The following is an 11,769-nucleotide window of genomic DNA, read 5'->3' on the forward strand; positions in this document are numbered from 1 at the left end:
GAGTCTACAAATACCTCAGTGGAACTTTGTGTGAGCAGCCCCAGAGTAATGCAGCCCAGAGACGCGCAGCGCAAAGCCACTGGCGCGCACTGAAGCACAGTTTCACCTCATGGACAAACACGCGCCTCCTCTCACAAACGGATGGCACTTTAGACAGGCTCACAGTACACATCCTGAACCAGCATTTGTTGACACTAAACACATTGAAAGATAGACTTTATTGCTAAATTGTGATAGCCATAACATGTACACTGATATGTCCGACTTTTTATTTATTTTTTTTCTCATTTTAGCAATATTCAAGTAGACATCTCCCATATTTTTGTTTCTGGTATACTCTGCTATTCTCTTTCCTTATGCTCTATACTCACAATCGTTAAAATAATAAATAAAACATACAGATTTGTTTATTTCTACAATACTATGTATTCCAAAAAGCTGAGTTCACGCCTTTATATATATATCTTTAGCCTCAACTTTTTAAACAATTTAATAATTATTGATATTAATATACAAAAACCTCTAGGCAGCATTGCAGTGAAATAACAGTCAGATCAGTTGAAAAGTTCCCTTCTTGAAGAAGTGTATAGCAATCCATTCTCAAAGTCTCTCAATGTAAAAATATTTTAAAAAAGAAAGCTCTTCCATATGAAGTGCTCATGTTTTCCGCAGAATAAAATATGGTCCTGGATCAATTAGAAAAAAATAGCTGCATTTGTCTTAAATATGTACAATGTTGATATTTCACTTAAAATGCTATATAAAAAAATAGATTTGCTATGGTGCCCACTTTTGTAATAGTTAACAGTGCAATAGAAAACCGTATTTCCAGTCCACACCTCCTCCTCCTCTTCCTCCTCCTCCACGTGAGGATTAGCACGAGCATTTGCACTCTGAGATGATTGGGTATTGCACCTGTATCCACGTGCAGTACTTGTGTTTGGCGAAGCCTTGACAGTACCATCGTAGAAAAATCTTATTGATAGACTTGACCGGTTTACAAGACATGCCCTCTGGGAAGGAGCACGAGCGCTCCGAGAAACAATTCCCCTCTTTTATGTAACGTGGCCAGAACCTTACGCCCAAATCCTTCCAAGTGTACACGACAGGGCAATGCGTATAGGTCCACAGCCACTGCAGGAATTTCCTCCTCGCCTTCTTCCCCACTTTGACCCGCTTCCCATACGGGGTTTCAGTGAGGTCCAGCTTTTTAATCTCGTTGGGCATCGGCCCCTGCGGCTTCATGTGTGTGTCCGAGTGATTCCCCGTTATGGGCGAGCTGATGGACATGAAGTTAGGGTCAAAGTTGCTGCCCAGCTTTCTCCTCAAAGTCCTCTCCACCAGGTCCTGTTCCCGTGGGTCGTACTCCGGGTCCGGGTCCTCCTTGAGGTCAGGCACTGGCAGGTGGTCACTGGGCGATGGACGCAGGCGTAGGTAATGCTGGGAGGAGACCCCGACGTGGACGCACAAGAACACGTAAACTAGGAGCGTCTGCGAGAGCGCCATCGTTCCTCTTCTATCGCGTCAGGAACAGTTCACTTCTTTGCCCGGTGCCTGTGCTGTATGCAACCACTGGCCCTGGGCTTCATAAATAGTAGAGGTTCAGTCACCAGCAAGGCGATACTTTTAATAGACCGCGACCGGTTTGAATGACATGGGGTGCTTTACAGCTGATGTGTAGTCTGATCAAAAAACGCACAAACAAAATCACTCTTTCACGCTCGCTCCGGCGTCAGCCCCGCTCACTTGGATTCACTTGGGGTCTCTGTTGTCATGGTTACTCCGGAGACTCTAAACGACTGAGTGCTGTGTGCAGGGACTGAATAGATCCACGGCGTCTCGACAGTAAACAAGTCGACTTCACAAAGTTTGAAAAAAGACTGATATTTTTAAGCATGAGTCTGTCTAAGCGAGGTTCGACTTTTTCACGTCGCCTGACGCGCTCAGCACTAGCCAGGTCCCAGGACGCGCGATCCACGCGCACTGACAGTTGCCTTTCAAATCCCAAGATGTGCACCTTGCACAGAGAAGCAAAGGTGCTTAGAATGTCCTGCAACGAGATGCCTCCTCGTTGCGCACCGTTTCTCTCCACTGGATGAGTCCAAACTTTAAAATAGTTTACGAAGTCTGGTCCACTTCTACATGGAACATAGGTCTCAAAATGTCTCTACTCAGTTTAAAAAGTTGATTCCACCCGGTATAGAATCCTTTCAGAAACACTGCATCCTCGTCCGCCACTTCATGGTGAGACTGTCCCAAACGCAGACTCGTTTTACGGCCAATTCCTGAGGGAGTGTGTGCTGTGGTAAGTGGCGTTGCGTCTCTCCTACTCGAGTCTGAGAGTGTCTGTAGCGAGCGCTGCCCTCAGTCCCAAGTTAAATATCCCCCTCCGACGGTACAAAGTGTCAGAGGGTCCTGCCCACCCCGGCCACTTTCACTGTGATTGACAGCTCTCCTTTTCGGGCCAACCCTCCCCTCACAACGTGGAAAATATCAGCCACAATCTAAGGATCAACTGGGTCCTAACGCACCACTTTTATCCACGCTGGTGTAAAGAAACGTGTGTTTTATGAACAATTCTACCCTAATACAATCCTTTCTGCTCGGCCCCGTATTACATATATGTTCAATACATCGTCAATAATCAGTTTCCTCCGCCTGAACCTTTCCCATGAAATTGATGGGAAACATTTAGTAGCTTGTCTTCGGAAAAGGGGCATCACATTCCACCTTTGTTCATCAGGATTTGGGTCTGCACAGGAATTGGCCCGTTGAACTCTGGGGTCACAAAATAGGCGCGTAATTAAGGGCTATAAATGGCTGCGGATAAGTAACCTTTCTCATGCTAAGCAGTCATTACACCACGCGGGAGTGGCATCGGGCCCACGGAACTAAACTAGGCATCAGGTTAGAGCACACTGAGTTCAATTAGATTAGGTTTTTTCAAAATAAATAAATAAAGTTAAAATAACAGTACTAATCTAATAATTAGACTCACTTGTTTTTACACATTCATGTATTCGTTTTGATAGTAATAGTAACTTTCTGATACTATTTCTTGAAATGGTACACGCTGTAGTGGTTAGTGCTGCCTCCTCATTGTGATGGTCCTTTGTAGTGGTCACTAGAGGGCGTCAATATAGCATGCTGTGGATACTCCAGGCACGTTCAGAGACTGCTCAAATTGAAGTGCATGAGGAAAGAATGTGTTCTCAAAGTTATGGTCCAGGTCAAGTCAAATGGTGCACTTGCGTCGAAGGCTAGTGAGGAAAGTACTAGAATGGCACAAGACCCACACTGTAGTCTAATGGTGCCATAGTTACTAATGCACATGGATTTCTATTATGCAATGTTTGTGAGAGTTTGTGAGAGTCCTTTCTGGTTTTGTGATCACGCTTTTGACAATGTTTACTTCATTTCTGAGTTATCCTTTGTCATTTTGTCTACTTCCACCTTAAATTATTGTTGAATCCTTTGTATGCTTTCAGAAAGTTTGTGGAATGGCTTTATAAATATAATTAGACTGGTTTAATGGAGAAGCATCATATATATTTCTCTAATGATCTGCCATTTGGACTTGCATAGCTAAGGGTGTTTGTCTGACCTACACAGACCTCCCTCTTATAATGTGGTTAATGATTAGTGCCCCTTGTAGACGGGACTCAGTGGGCAGTGGGGACAGTAAGGCTGAGCTGTTACTGTAGAAATGACCATTCCATTGTCTCCCTCCACATGTCTTAGTGCGCTGGAGCCCCATGCCGGGAACTTTTCGTCCCAAGCCCTAATACCACCAGGCTGGCCAGCAGTGAGTGCACCCCCATACCCGGGCTAATTACTGCAGAGATAAAGACAAGTGGAGGAGAGTGAGGGGATGGTGAGCACAGTGGGAAAGACTGCTGTTTGTCATGATTGAGGGGGAGGGGGGGGTGGGTGTAATGGTAATGGTGGCGGTGCCGGATGGCAGTTTGCTGTGGAATGGCTAATTAAATAACACCATAAAAGGGTCCCGGCTTGCTTTAACGAAGCTTCTGACGAGAGGGGCTGGGGGGTGGACTCGCTGCATAGGAGAGAGGTGGGGTCTCCACTGAAAATTGGGCTTGTATAACAAGAGGACTTAGCTCTTTGGTTTTGCAATGATTGTTCACGCTCCCTTAGGTCTCAATAGGGCACATGGTGAGGGTGCTTTGGGGGGCAGCCCTAAGGCACAGATAGGACCCTCTTCTCCCCTTCACTTCTGAATGCTACACGCAAACATAGACACATGGACACCCCTGTGGCTCCACACAAAGACCTTTACCCAAGTTTCGAACCGGAGCTTATCCAGCGCTGGGGCACAGCAAGGGGCTGGCCTGGCCAGACTGGCTGACTGTGCCCACTGGGGACTGGTAGAATGGCACAGGGGGTGGAAGGAGACGGACAGCTTGGACAGGATGAAGGGGAGTGAACTCCAAGGCACAAAGCACAAACACGTTAGACTTACAAAATCGTCCTTGTTTATTATACTATTTTTATATCATGTTTCTGGCCTACCAAAAGATTAAGTCACTCACAGAAAGGCACAGTATGATAATGTTTTGAATGGCAGAGATGCAGAGTAAACCCCTTTTTCTGAGATAACTCTGTAATTAGCTTAGTGCCGTCTCATTTTCACCACTCTCTTGTTTCCTTGGCAGCTGGACAGACAGGAATATCTAAAAGAATTTCAAAATACTGCATGTTGTTTTGATCCAATTTAGTACTTCACAAAACAGAACCAACCCAACATTATTTTGAATTAGATAGTTAATATCTCCTGAATTACAATTCAAACCCAATGTGACATGCAAAAAACAAAGCCACCACTGCTTGTCAATATTCACCTTCATTCCCCACTGCCTTCACCATCTCCTCCAGTTCTACTTCTGTCTCCACTCTCCCCCATATTCAACTTTGTCTGCGTGCCTTAACCTAAAGCAGATGGCTTGGGAAGCATGTCAAAAATCTGTCTCCCGTTAACGTTACTTTTGAAGCCCCTCAACTTTTTTCTCTCTACAAAAATTCACCATAAAGTTATTTTTGCAAAATACCAGTAAACAGCATCAAAGTGATATTTCCCCTTGTTCTGATGAGGGGAAGAAAGGAACGCGGCACCAGGAGTAAAGCTTGTTACTGTCTGCTGTGCCCATGCAATCTGTAGTCAATCTGAGTCTGCATCCTTTGTTTCTACGGCAGCATTCCACTTGTGATGGAGAAATGGCGGCACTGTGATTAATGATGATCAGATCGTAGACAGCGCAGTGGCTTTGAGAAGTGATGGTGGGCTCACTTTGAACTTGCGCTGATCAACTCAAGCGCAGCTGCACTGTGTACTGTGGAACTTATACACACACCAAAGGACAACCTTTTCACAAATTAAGCTCTATGCTAAAGAAAAGCTGAAAAGATGAACACAGACTCCTTTAACTGTGGAAAAAGAGTTTCTTAATAGCATTTTGCAAAACAAAAAAACCCCAAACTATTTTCTTAATACACAATGGAAAAATAAATGCTTAAACAATCAAAATAATATGTGCAACACAACATGCACTTAGCCCGGTCAAAAGTATGAAAATAAATCATTGCACCCAGTCCAATATACTCACTAGTAATATTACTATATATGTTATAATACTATAGCATTACTCAACTGCACACTACCTCTTTTTAATCTCCACTCTATATTTTTGTTAATCTGTGTTTCACATAAAATTTCATGTGCATGGCTTTCCTAAAAAAAAAAAAACATATTTAAGGAACAGTTAGGGATAAACCTTTTACATATTTCACCCTTTTTGTAAGCTGGGATGTCCCATCCTCTGCTTCCTCACTAACAGACTGATCTGGACACAGCAGTGATGAAGGTGGAATTGAACTGATCGTGCCTTCTGGGAAAACAACAGGGAGAAATAGTACATTTTAGCACCAGGAGGGCATTCTCCCTGATGTTCCTTATGGCAGGATGACATCATTGGCTTGCTGCCCAATTCCCACCATTTACAATAGGGTCACTGTTGCCTTCTCCACTGTGCCACAAGGGCCAAGAAGGGAAGAGAAATGCAGAGTGCAAGACAGAAGAAGGAGACAGGGTGCCAACAATGCAAAAATGGTTGGTTAGCTCACTACCCTGCTGCAGACAGACGCTCAAAGGCGTCAAAAGTCTGAATGAGTGCTATGACAGGAGCTGTGACAATGGAACGTCTCAAGGTTGAATCCAACAGTTGCCATATGTTTTACTACCATTGAAGATTTAGTCTGTCACTGTAATCTAGCCTCTCATCAGTGAAATCATGGCTGGCATGCAGCAGTGATCAGGCCTGATGCTTGTTATTGTTGAATAGTAGTTTGATGACAAATGGAAAATGGACCTCAATGGAAAAGACTATTGACAGGAAGGCATTTAATGTTAAAATGAATATGTACCATCACACTCCAAGACTTTGAAATTGAATTTCAGGCACTACACTGTTGTTGCTGGACATTTCTTAACTTGACTAATGCTATGTTAAATGTGAACACATATCTTTTAAGAAGTTTTCTCCAACTTAGGTAAACCCTGACCACAATTACTGGCAATCCGGTCATTCTCCCAACCACTAAGCCATTGTGCTGCCACAGGCCATCTTGTCGAAATGAAACATTTTGCCCACAGCCGCTGACCACAACAGATGTTCTCTTGCCTCTGCGGCATGTGTGTTCTGTTGAGTCTAGCGCCAAGGCACTTCCATAGACTGGCACTGGCTAAGAAAAACAAAGAGAGGGAAATTCTACGATGGCGTCTTGAAGGTTTGTGACTGGTTGAGAGTGAGGTAGACCTGTTTATGTTTTTTGGACTGCATTGAAATTCTGGTGCACTAGATGCATCAAATAGACAATGCTGTTTGCAGATTGGATGGTGCTCTTCAATGTCAAGGCCTGTAGATCTCTGTTGGACCCCTCAGCTGCAATCATGGATGTCAATAAACTGGTAGCACTGCCCCTACTGCCCTGCGGCCCTCTGGTATGTTTGCCGAACACTCAGAAGGGTGGAAGGTGACAGCTTGCTGAGATACCAGGAGGACTGGGAAGGTTTTGGGAAATGTCTCGCTGGTGTGCGAGCACGCACTGCCGCCCGGTGGGTGTCTGTCTGCTTGGGAATGGACGGAAAAGGATGGGGGCTGACAACAGGCTGAGTGTGCGCTCAGAGGGATAGTTTGTCCAAGGGATGTACCAGATGTTGACTCACACTGGTTTGCTAATCGGGAGCCACAAGCCCCTGGAGCCACGAGCAAACAGGAACGTCTGCCTTTTTCTGTCACCACAGGGAAACGGGATTGAGGCTGGGGGGAGTGGCAGAAAGGCAGGTATGAAAAATGAAGGAAGTGGTTGGATTGAAAAGAAACAACAATACAAACATTAAGGCTTCCTTTGTGAATGGAGCGCTTAAGTCTCAATCCAGGATTAAGGTGTTTTAACAGGAGACCCAGCAGGACCAGGAAACACCCACTCCCTCCCACCTGTATCCCACCTGTCGCTGGTAATAAGGATCTTTCCTTTATTGAGAGCCACCAGACTCAACCAATAAAAAGCCCAACAGACAGTCACTGAAAGTAGAACATTGTAATGAGTCCATTTCTACTCTTGAATGAACTGAAATTACATTTCAAATGCGGTTAAGCATGGATGTATATTTTCTGTTTTCCAGCAGACTAATCACATTATGCAATTGTGCCTGTCCGAGCAGCCAAGCTCAGATGCAACTGGAAACCTTTGTGGCTGGAATAGTAAACTGTGCAGCAGGAAGCAGACAACAGATAGCACTGACCATAGTACGCCAAGGAGCAGACGGAGGCTGTTAAACACATTTACACTGCAATAACTTTCACAAGTCACTGGGCCTATGGAGGAGAGGGCAGAGGCAGACCATCCGGGCCAAGCACATCAACAAGGAGCTATTGAGACTGGAGATCTGTGCTGCTGTCAGTCTGAGAGTCACACAAGATCACAATTGTGGTTTGTGCCAATAGCCTTGTTGACCTTATTTAACCTTGGATTTGGCCAGTTCACAGCCCAGACTACAAGTGCCCATTGACAAAGAAAATTGGGAAAGCCGTTTGTGTAGGACCACTGATGTTGACTCTGTGGACAGGCAGTTGTTTCATGGTCCGCTCACAGACATCACAGGTATATGAGATGTTGTGGTTAGTGTACAAAATGCAAAAGACGTTATTAGACCCTACGACAGAGACAGACTGGAGGAGCCGTGCACTCTCAGTGTGGCCGCTAATAGTGTGTGTGTGTGTGTGTGTGTGTGTGTGTGTGTGTGGTGTAATTACAGCCAGCAGAAGTATCGTCAGTCTGTCTGTGGCATGCAGTGGTGCTGCTGACCTTCCCTCTGCTCCTCTCTCCTCAGGACAGACTGTCTGACTGGCTCCCTGTCCTCCACATACACACATGCACATGCACGCATATGCACAAGCACGCGCACACACACGCACAAAGGTGCTAACAGGCCAGCTGACTGCTTTCCTGTGGAAAAGCTTCATGAACATCAAAATGTTGATTGAATGTGACACAGATTTCATTATTTCATGTTTAAGAGAGTGTATATTTTACAAACTGCAGTGGTGCCCATCAGGCCACAAGCACATACATGTTTATGATTGTGTTTATGAAGTCATTTGGAATAAGTCAAATGACTTATTCCAACAACAACACTATAAATATAATGGTGCAATAATTTTTTTTACAGCTAGATATTTTCAGACACTTGAAATCTTTTTTTGTTACTAGGACATGAGGTCTGGTTTGAGGCTTGAGAAGGTGCTGTATAATAACTTTGATCCCACTGGATGTGGTTAAATCATTGCAGTATAGGGCTGGGCGAAATGGCCAAAAATTTATTTTTTTTTTCTTTTGCACACACTGTACAATTTTAATATATTTTAATCAAAGTCATGGCAGGCACTGCTCGCTTTTTAAATGGTGGAAGGTCTTTACCTTTTCATTCTTATCGTATCCTATTATTTAAGAAATTGTTAAATTATATTTGTATAGATCTCTAATTGTCACTGCATAATAAACCTGCTTAAGTAAGAAAGTCAGTAAACTTGTTTCATAATAATTCTCGATTTCACAATTTAGCACTTTTTGAAAATCTCTGTTATTCAAAACCTGAATAAATCAGTTGAAACCCTTTTGCACTATAGTCACAGATATCAGAATCAGAATCAGAAGACTTTTATTGCCATCGTTTGTGAACACAGTTCACAAACTAGGAACTTACTTCAGTGATAAAGTGCAACATAAAACACATTGAATAAATACAAATACAAATAAGGGAAAATAATGTGAAAGCACAAGATATGAGGAAACAAGATGGAATGTTCTTGGGCATATTTGATGTAAAATACCATCAAGACCATCAGGTGGATTTAACAAGGCTGTGTTTTTAAAATGAATGATATAGAAATTGTCCAAAGCAAAAACTAGAATGGCACTGCTCTAGGAATGTTTGACTATCCAATTTTCTTGCAAAATGATGTAAGATTTTTTTTACTTAAGATGCACACACTCCCTAAAGGCATGAACTTCAACATTTGATTCAATCCTTTTGTGATAACTGAAGACTCTCTTAAATGTTTAATAAGCAGAACTTAAAGAAATGCATGTTGCTTTGAAGAGTGTGTTTTTAAAGTTGAACTGAAAAACACACATACAGTACATCGGGTTAAGTCGAGTATATTTATATTAGAGCAGCATTACAAGCAGTTTACAGTTGCCTAATGCAATCATTCATGCGGCCTTGTAAAAATAAACAGTAATTTTTCTCTCATGCTAGTTCCTGATGTGCTTCCATCAAATGAGTTGTGTTGTACAAATGCACCTTAAAGCACTCCACAGTGTCACATAGCAGAGCAGTGAGTGTGTGCGATGGAGAGAGGGCAGTGATCCGTCCGGCTCCAGCTCCTATTTACCTGTCTGTTTCTCTCATATTTGGTGAGTTGATCCTTGGTCTTAGTATCTCCACACATGGCTGTGGTGCACACAAACGCACACAGAGACCCATAATGAGTGCGTCTGACATTAATCCTGAAGGCTTTTGGTCCTCAGCAGGACAAAGCTTGAAGATGAAGCAGTGATGATCATGTGTGATATAACACCAGAGAGCAGGAATGTGAGAGAAAAATGGCGTGTGTTAGCAAGAGTTACCTTTGTTTTCAGGGCCTACGTATTTGGACGTGTGTGTATTGTCAACAGCATGGACATGTCCTACATGTCTGTTTGTGTAGACACTGTCTATGTCGGAGTGGAATGTCTCAGGACATTGTGAATCCTATGATCAACATTGTGGTCTTGTGTTATCTGAGGCTCCACTAAAAAGAAGACGTGTCTGCTGCTATATTCCATGATATAGAGCCTAGTATGGAGGTAATATTGACCAAATGGAAGACTTGTCTTGGTTGATTGATGCAGTTTCCATCATATCTGATTGAGCTGTGAAACAGCGCTGAAAAATTGGTTAAATAGTTGATATTCTGCCTGTTTATCATTTTTATAGCATAATTAATAATTTAAGCGCCTTTTCTTATGGGCCTGAGCATTCTCAATGGATTATTTCTCTCTATGGCTGCAGTCATAAGTTTGTCGACAGACTGAAATATTCTGATCTAAAATCGTAAAATGTTTACATTTAGTTATGCAATTGGATTTATTGTTGGTTAGCTCACTGCCCATGTGTTTGTGCATGTTTTTACATATGAGTGTAAACAGAGATGCATCAGGTAAACAACCTGTGTGTGCCAGAATGTGCCTCCGAGCTCCCCTCTCTCAGTGTGTCCGTGGGGATTTATTTGACCCCTTATTGCCAGCGGTGAGCCTGTGGTGGAGATGAAAGCATGCCTTCACCGTGTGGCCCCAGTTTCTATAGCTATGGACACAGACTCACACTGGTCTGGGACAATAGAGGGGCCCTGCCACTCGCCCCTGCCAAAGCCCGCTGCTTTCCCCACCCCATCCGTCACCGCAATCATATTTTCAAAACAAAAACACAGCTGGGGGGGTGTGGGGATGATTGAAGTGTTGGTATGTCACTGTGTGTGGAGGCACAGAGTTATTTTTAGGCACGCGTTTGTTGGGACTGTTAACATGCTCGTTTGACTGGGCTCTGAACATGGATGCCTGTCTTACTGTGTGCTGATGCAAGTGGGAGCCTTTGATTTGGTGGCCGGAGCGTGCCTAATGTGACTGCTGGCTGGGTGGGGTTGGAGAGGGATGGGGGTGGCATGGTTGAGCCTCTTGCCCTCATACTGTCTACCCCACAGCGGCCCAAGGCTCCCCCTGCAAACTTGAAAGGCACCAAAGGAATCCCCCCCTCTAGACCCCCCCAACCCACATGTTTTCAGAAAGCATGACATCATCTTTTGGCACAAAGAAGGCTGGAGCTGGGGTCTGCATCAATGTGTGTACAAGCACATCACACAATGTTTAACTAAGCTTGTTTCACTCTAGTGAATCATAATATAGATTTCTGTAGATTCAGAGCAATCAATCATATTGTATATTTATTAGTTATCTTGTTACTAAACAGAGTAACAAATGATCAAATGACTTTGGGCCATGGACAATTGAGATATAAACGAGATGAACCATAGCAAAAACATTCCAGCAGACCTGTATTATTGTATAAAATGGAAATTACATTGTCAGCACAAATATTGAGGCATTCGGTGTTACTGGATCTTGTTCACATACTATCTAAGAACTGAAAGCTCA

General features: G+C 43.5%; 1 protein-coding gene across 1 annotated transcript; it reads right to left on the reverse strand.

Moving 5' to 3' along the window:
* Positions 1-252: 252 nt before the first annotated feature.
* On the reverse strand, positions 253-2,380 carry nog2 (noggin 2). Its single transcript, XM_033985440.2, has one exon. It carries the CDS (start codon positions 1,504-1,506, stop codon positions 874-876), a length of 633 nt encoding a protein of 210 aa, XP_033841331.1. The 5' UTR covers positions 1,507-2,380; the 3' UTR covers positions 253-873.
* Between the last annotated feature and the right edge of the window lie 9,389 nt (positions 2,381-11,769).

This window comes from Periophthalmus magnuspinnatus, chromosome 19, assembly GCF_009829125.3.
Source record: "Periophthalmus magnuspinnatus isolate fPerMag1 chromosome 19, fPerMag1.2.pri, whole genome shotgun sequence".
In the NCBI taxonomy this organism is placed as follows: Eukaryota; Metazoa; Chordata; class Actinopteri; order Gobiiformes; family Gobiidae; genus Periophthalmus; species Periophthalmus magnuspinnatus.

What these genes read in the sequence shown, in the direction of transcription:
- nog2 (XM_033985440.2), bottom strand. Translation starts at nt 1,506, where the DNA reads ATGGCGCTCTCGCAGACGCTCCTAGTTTACGTGTTCTTGTGCGTCCAC.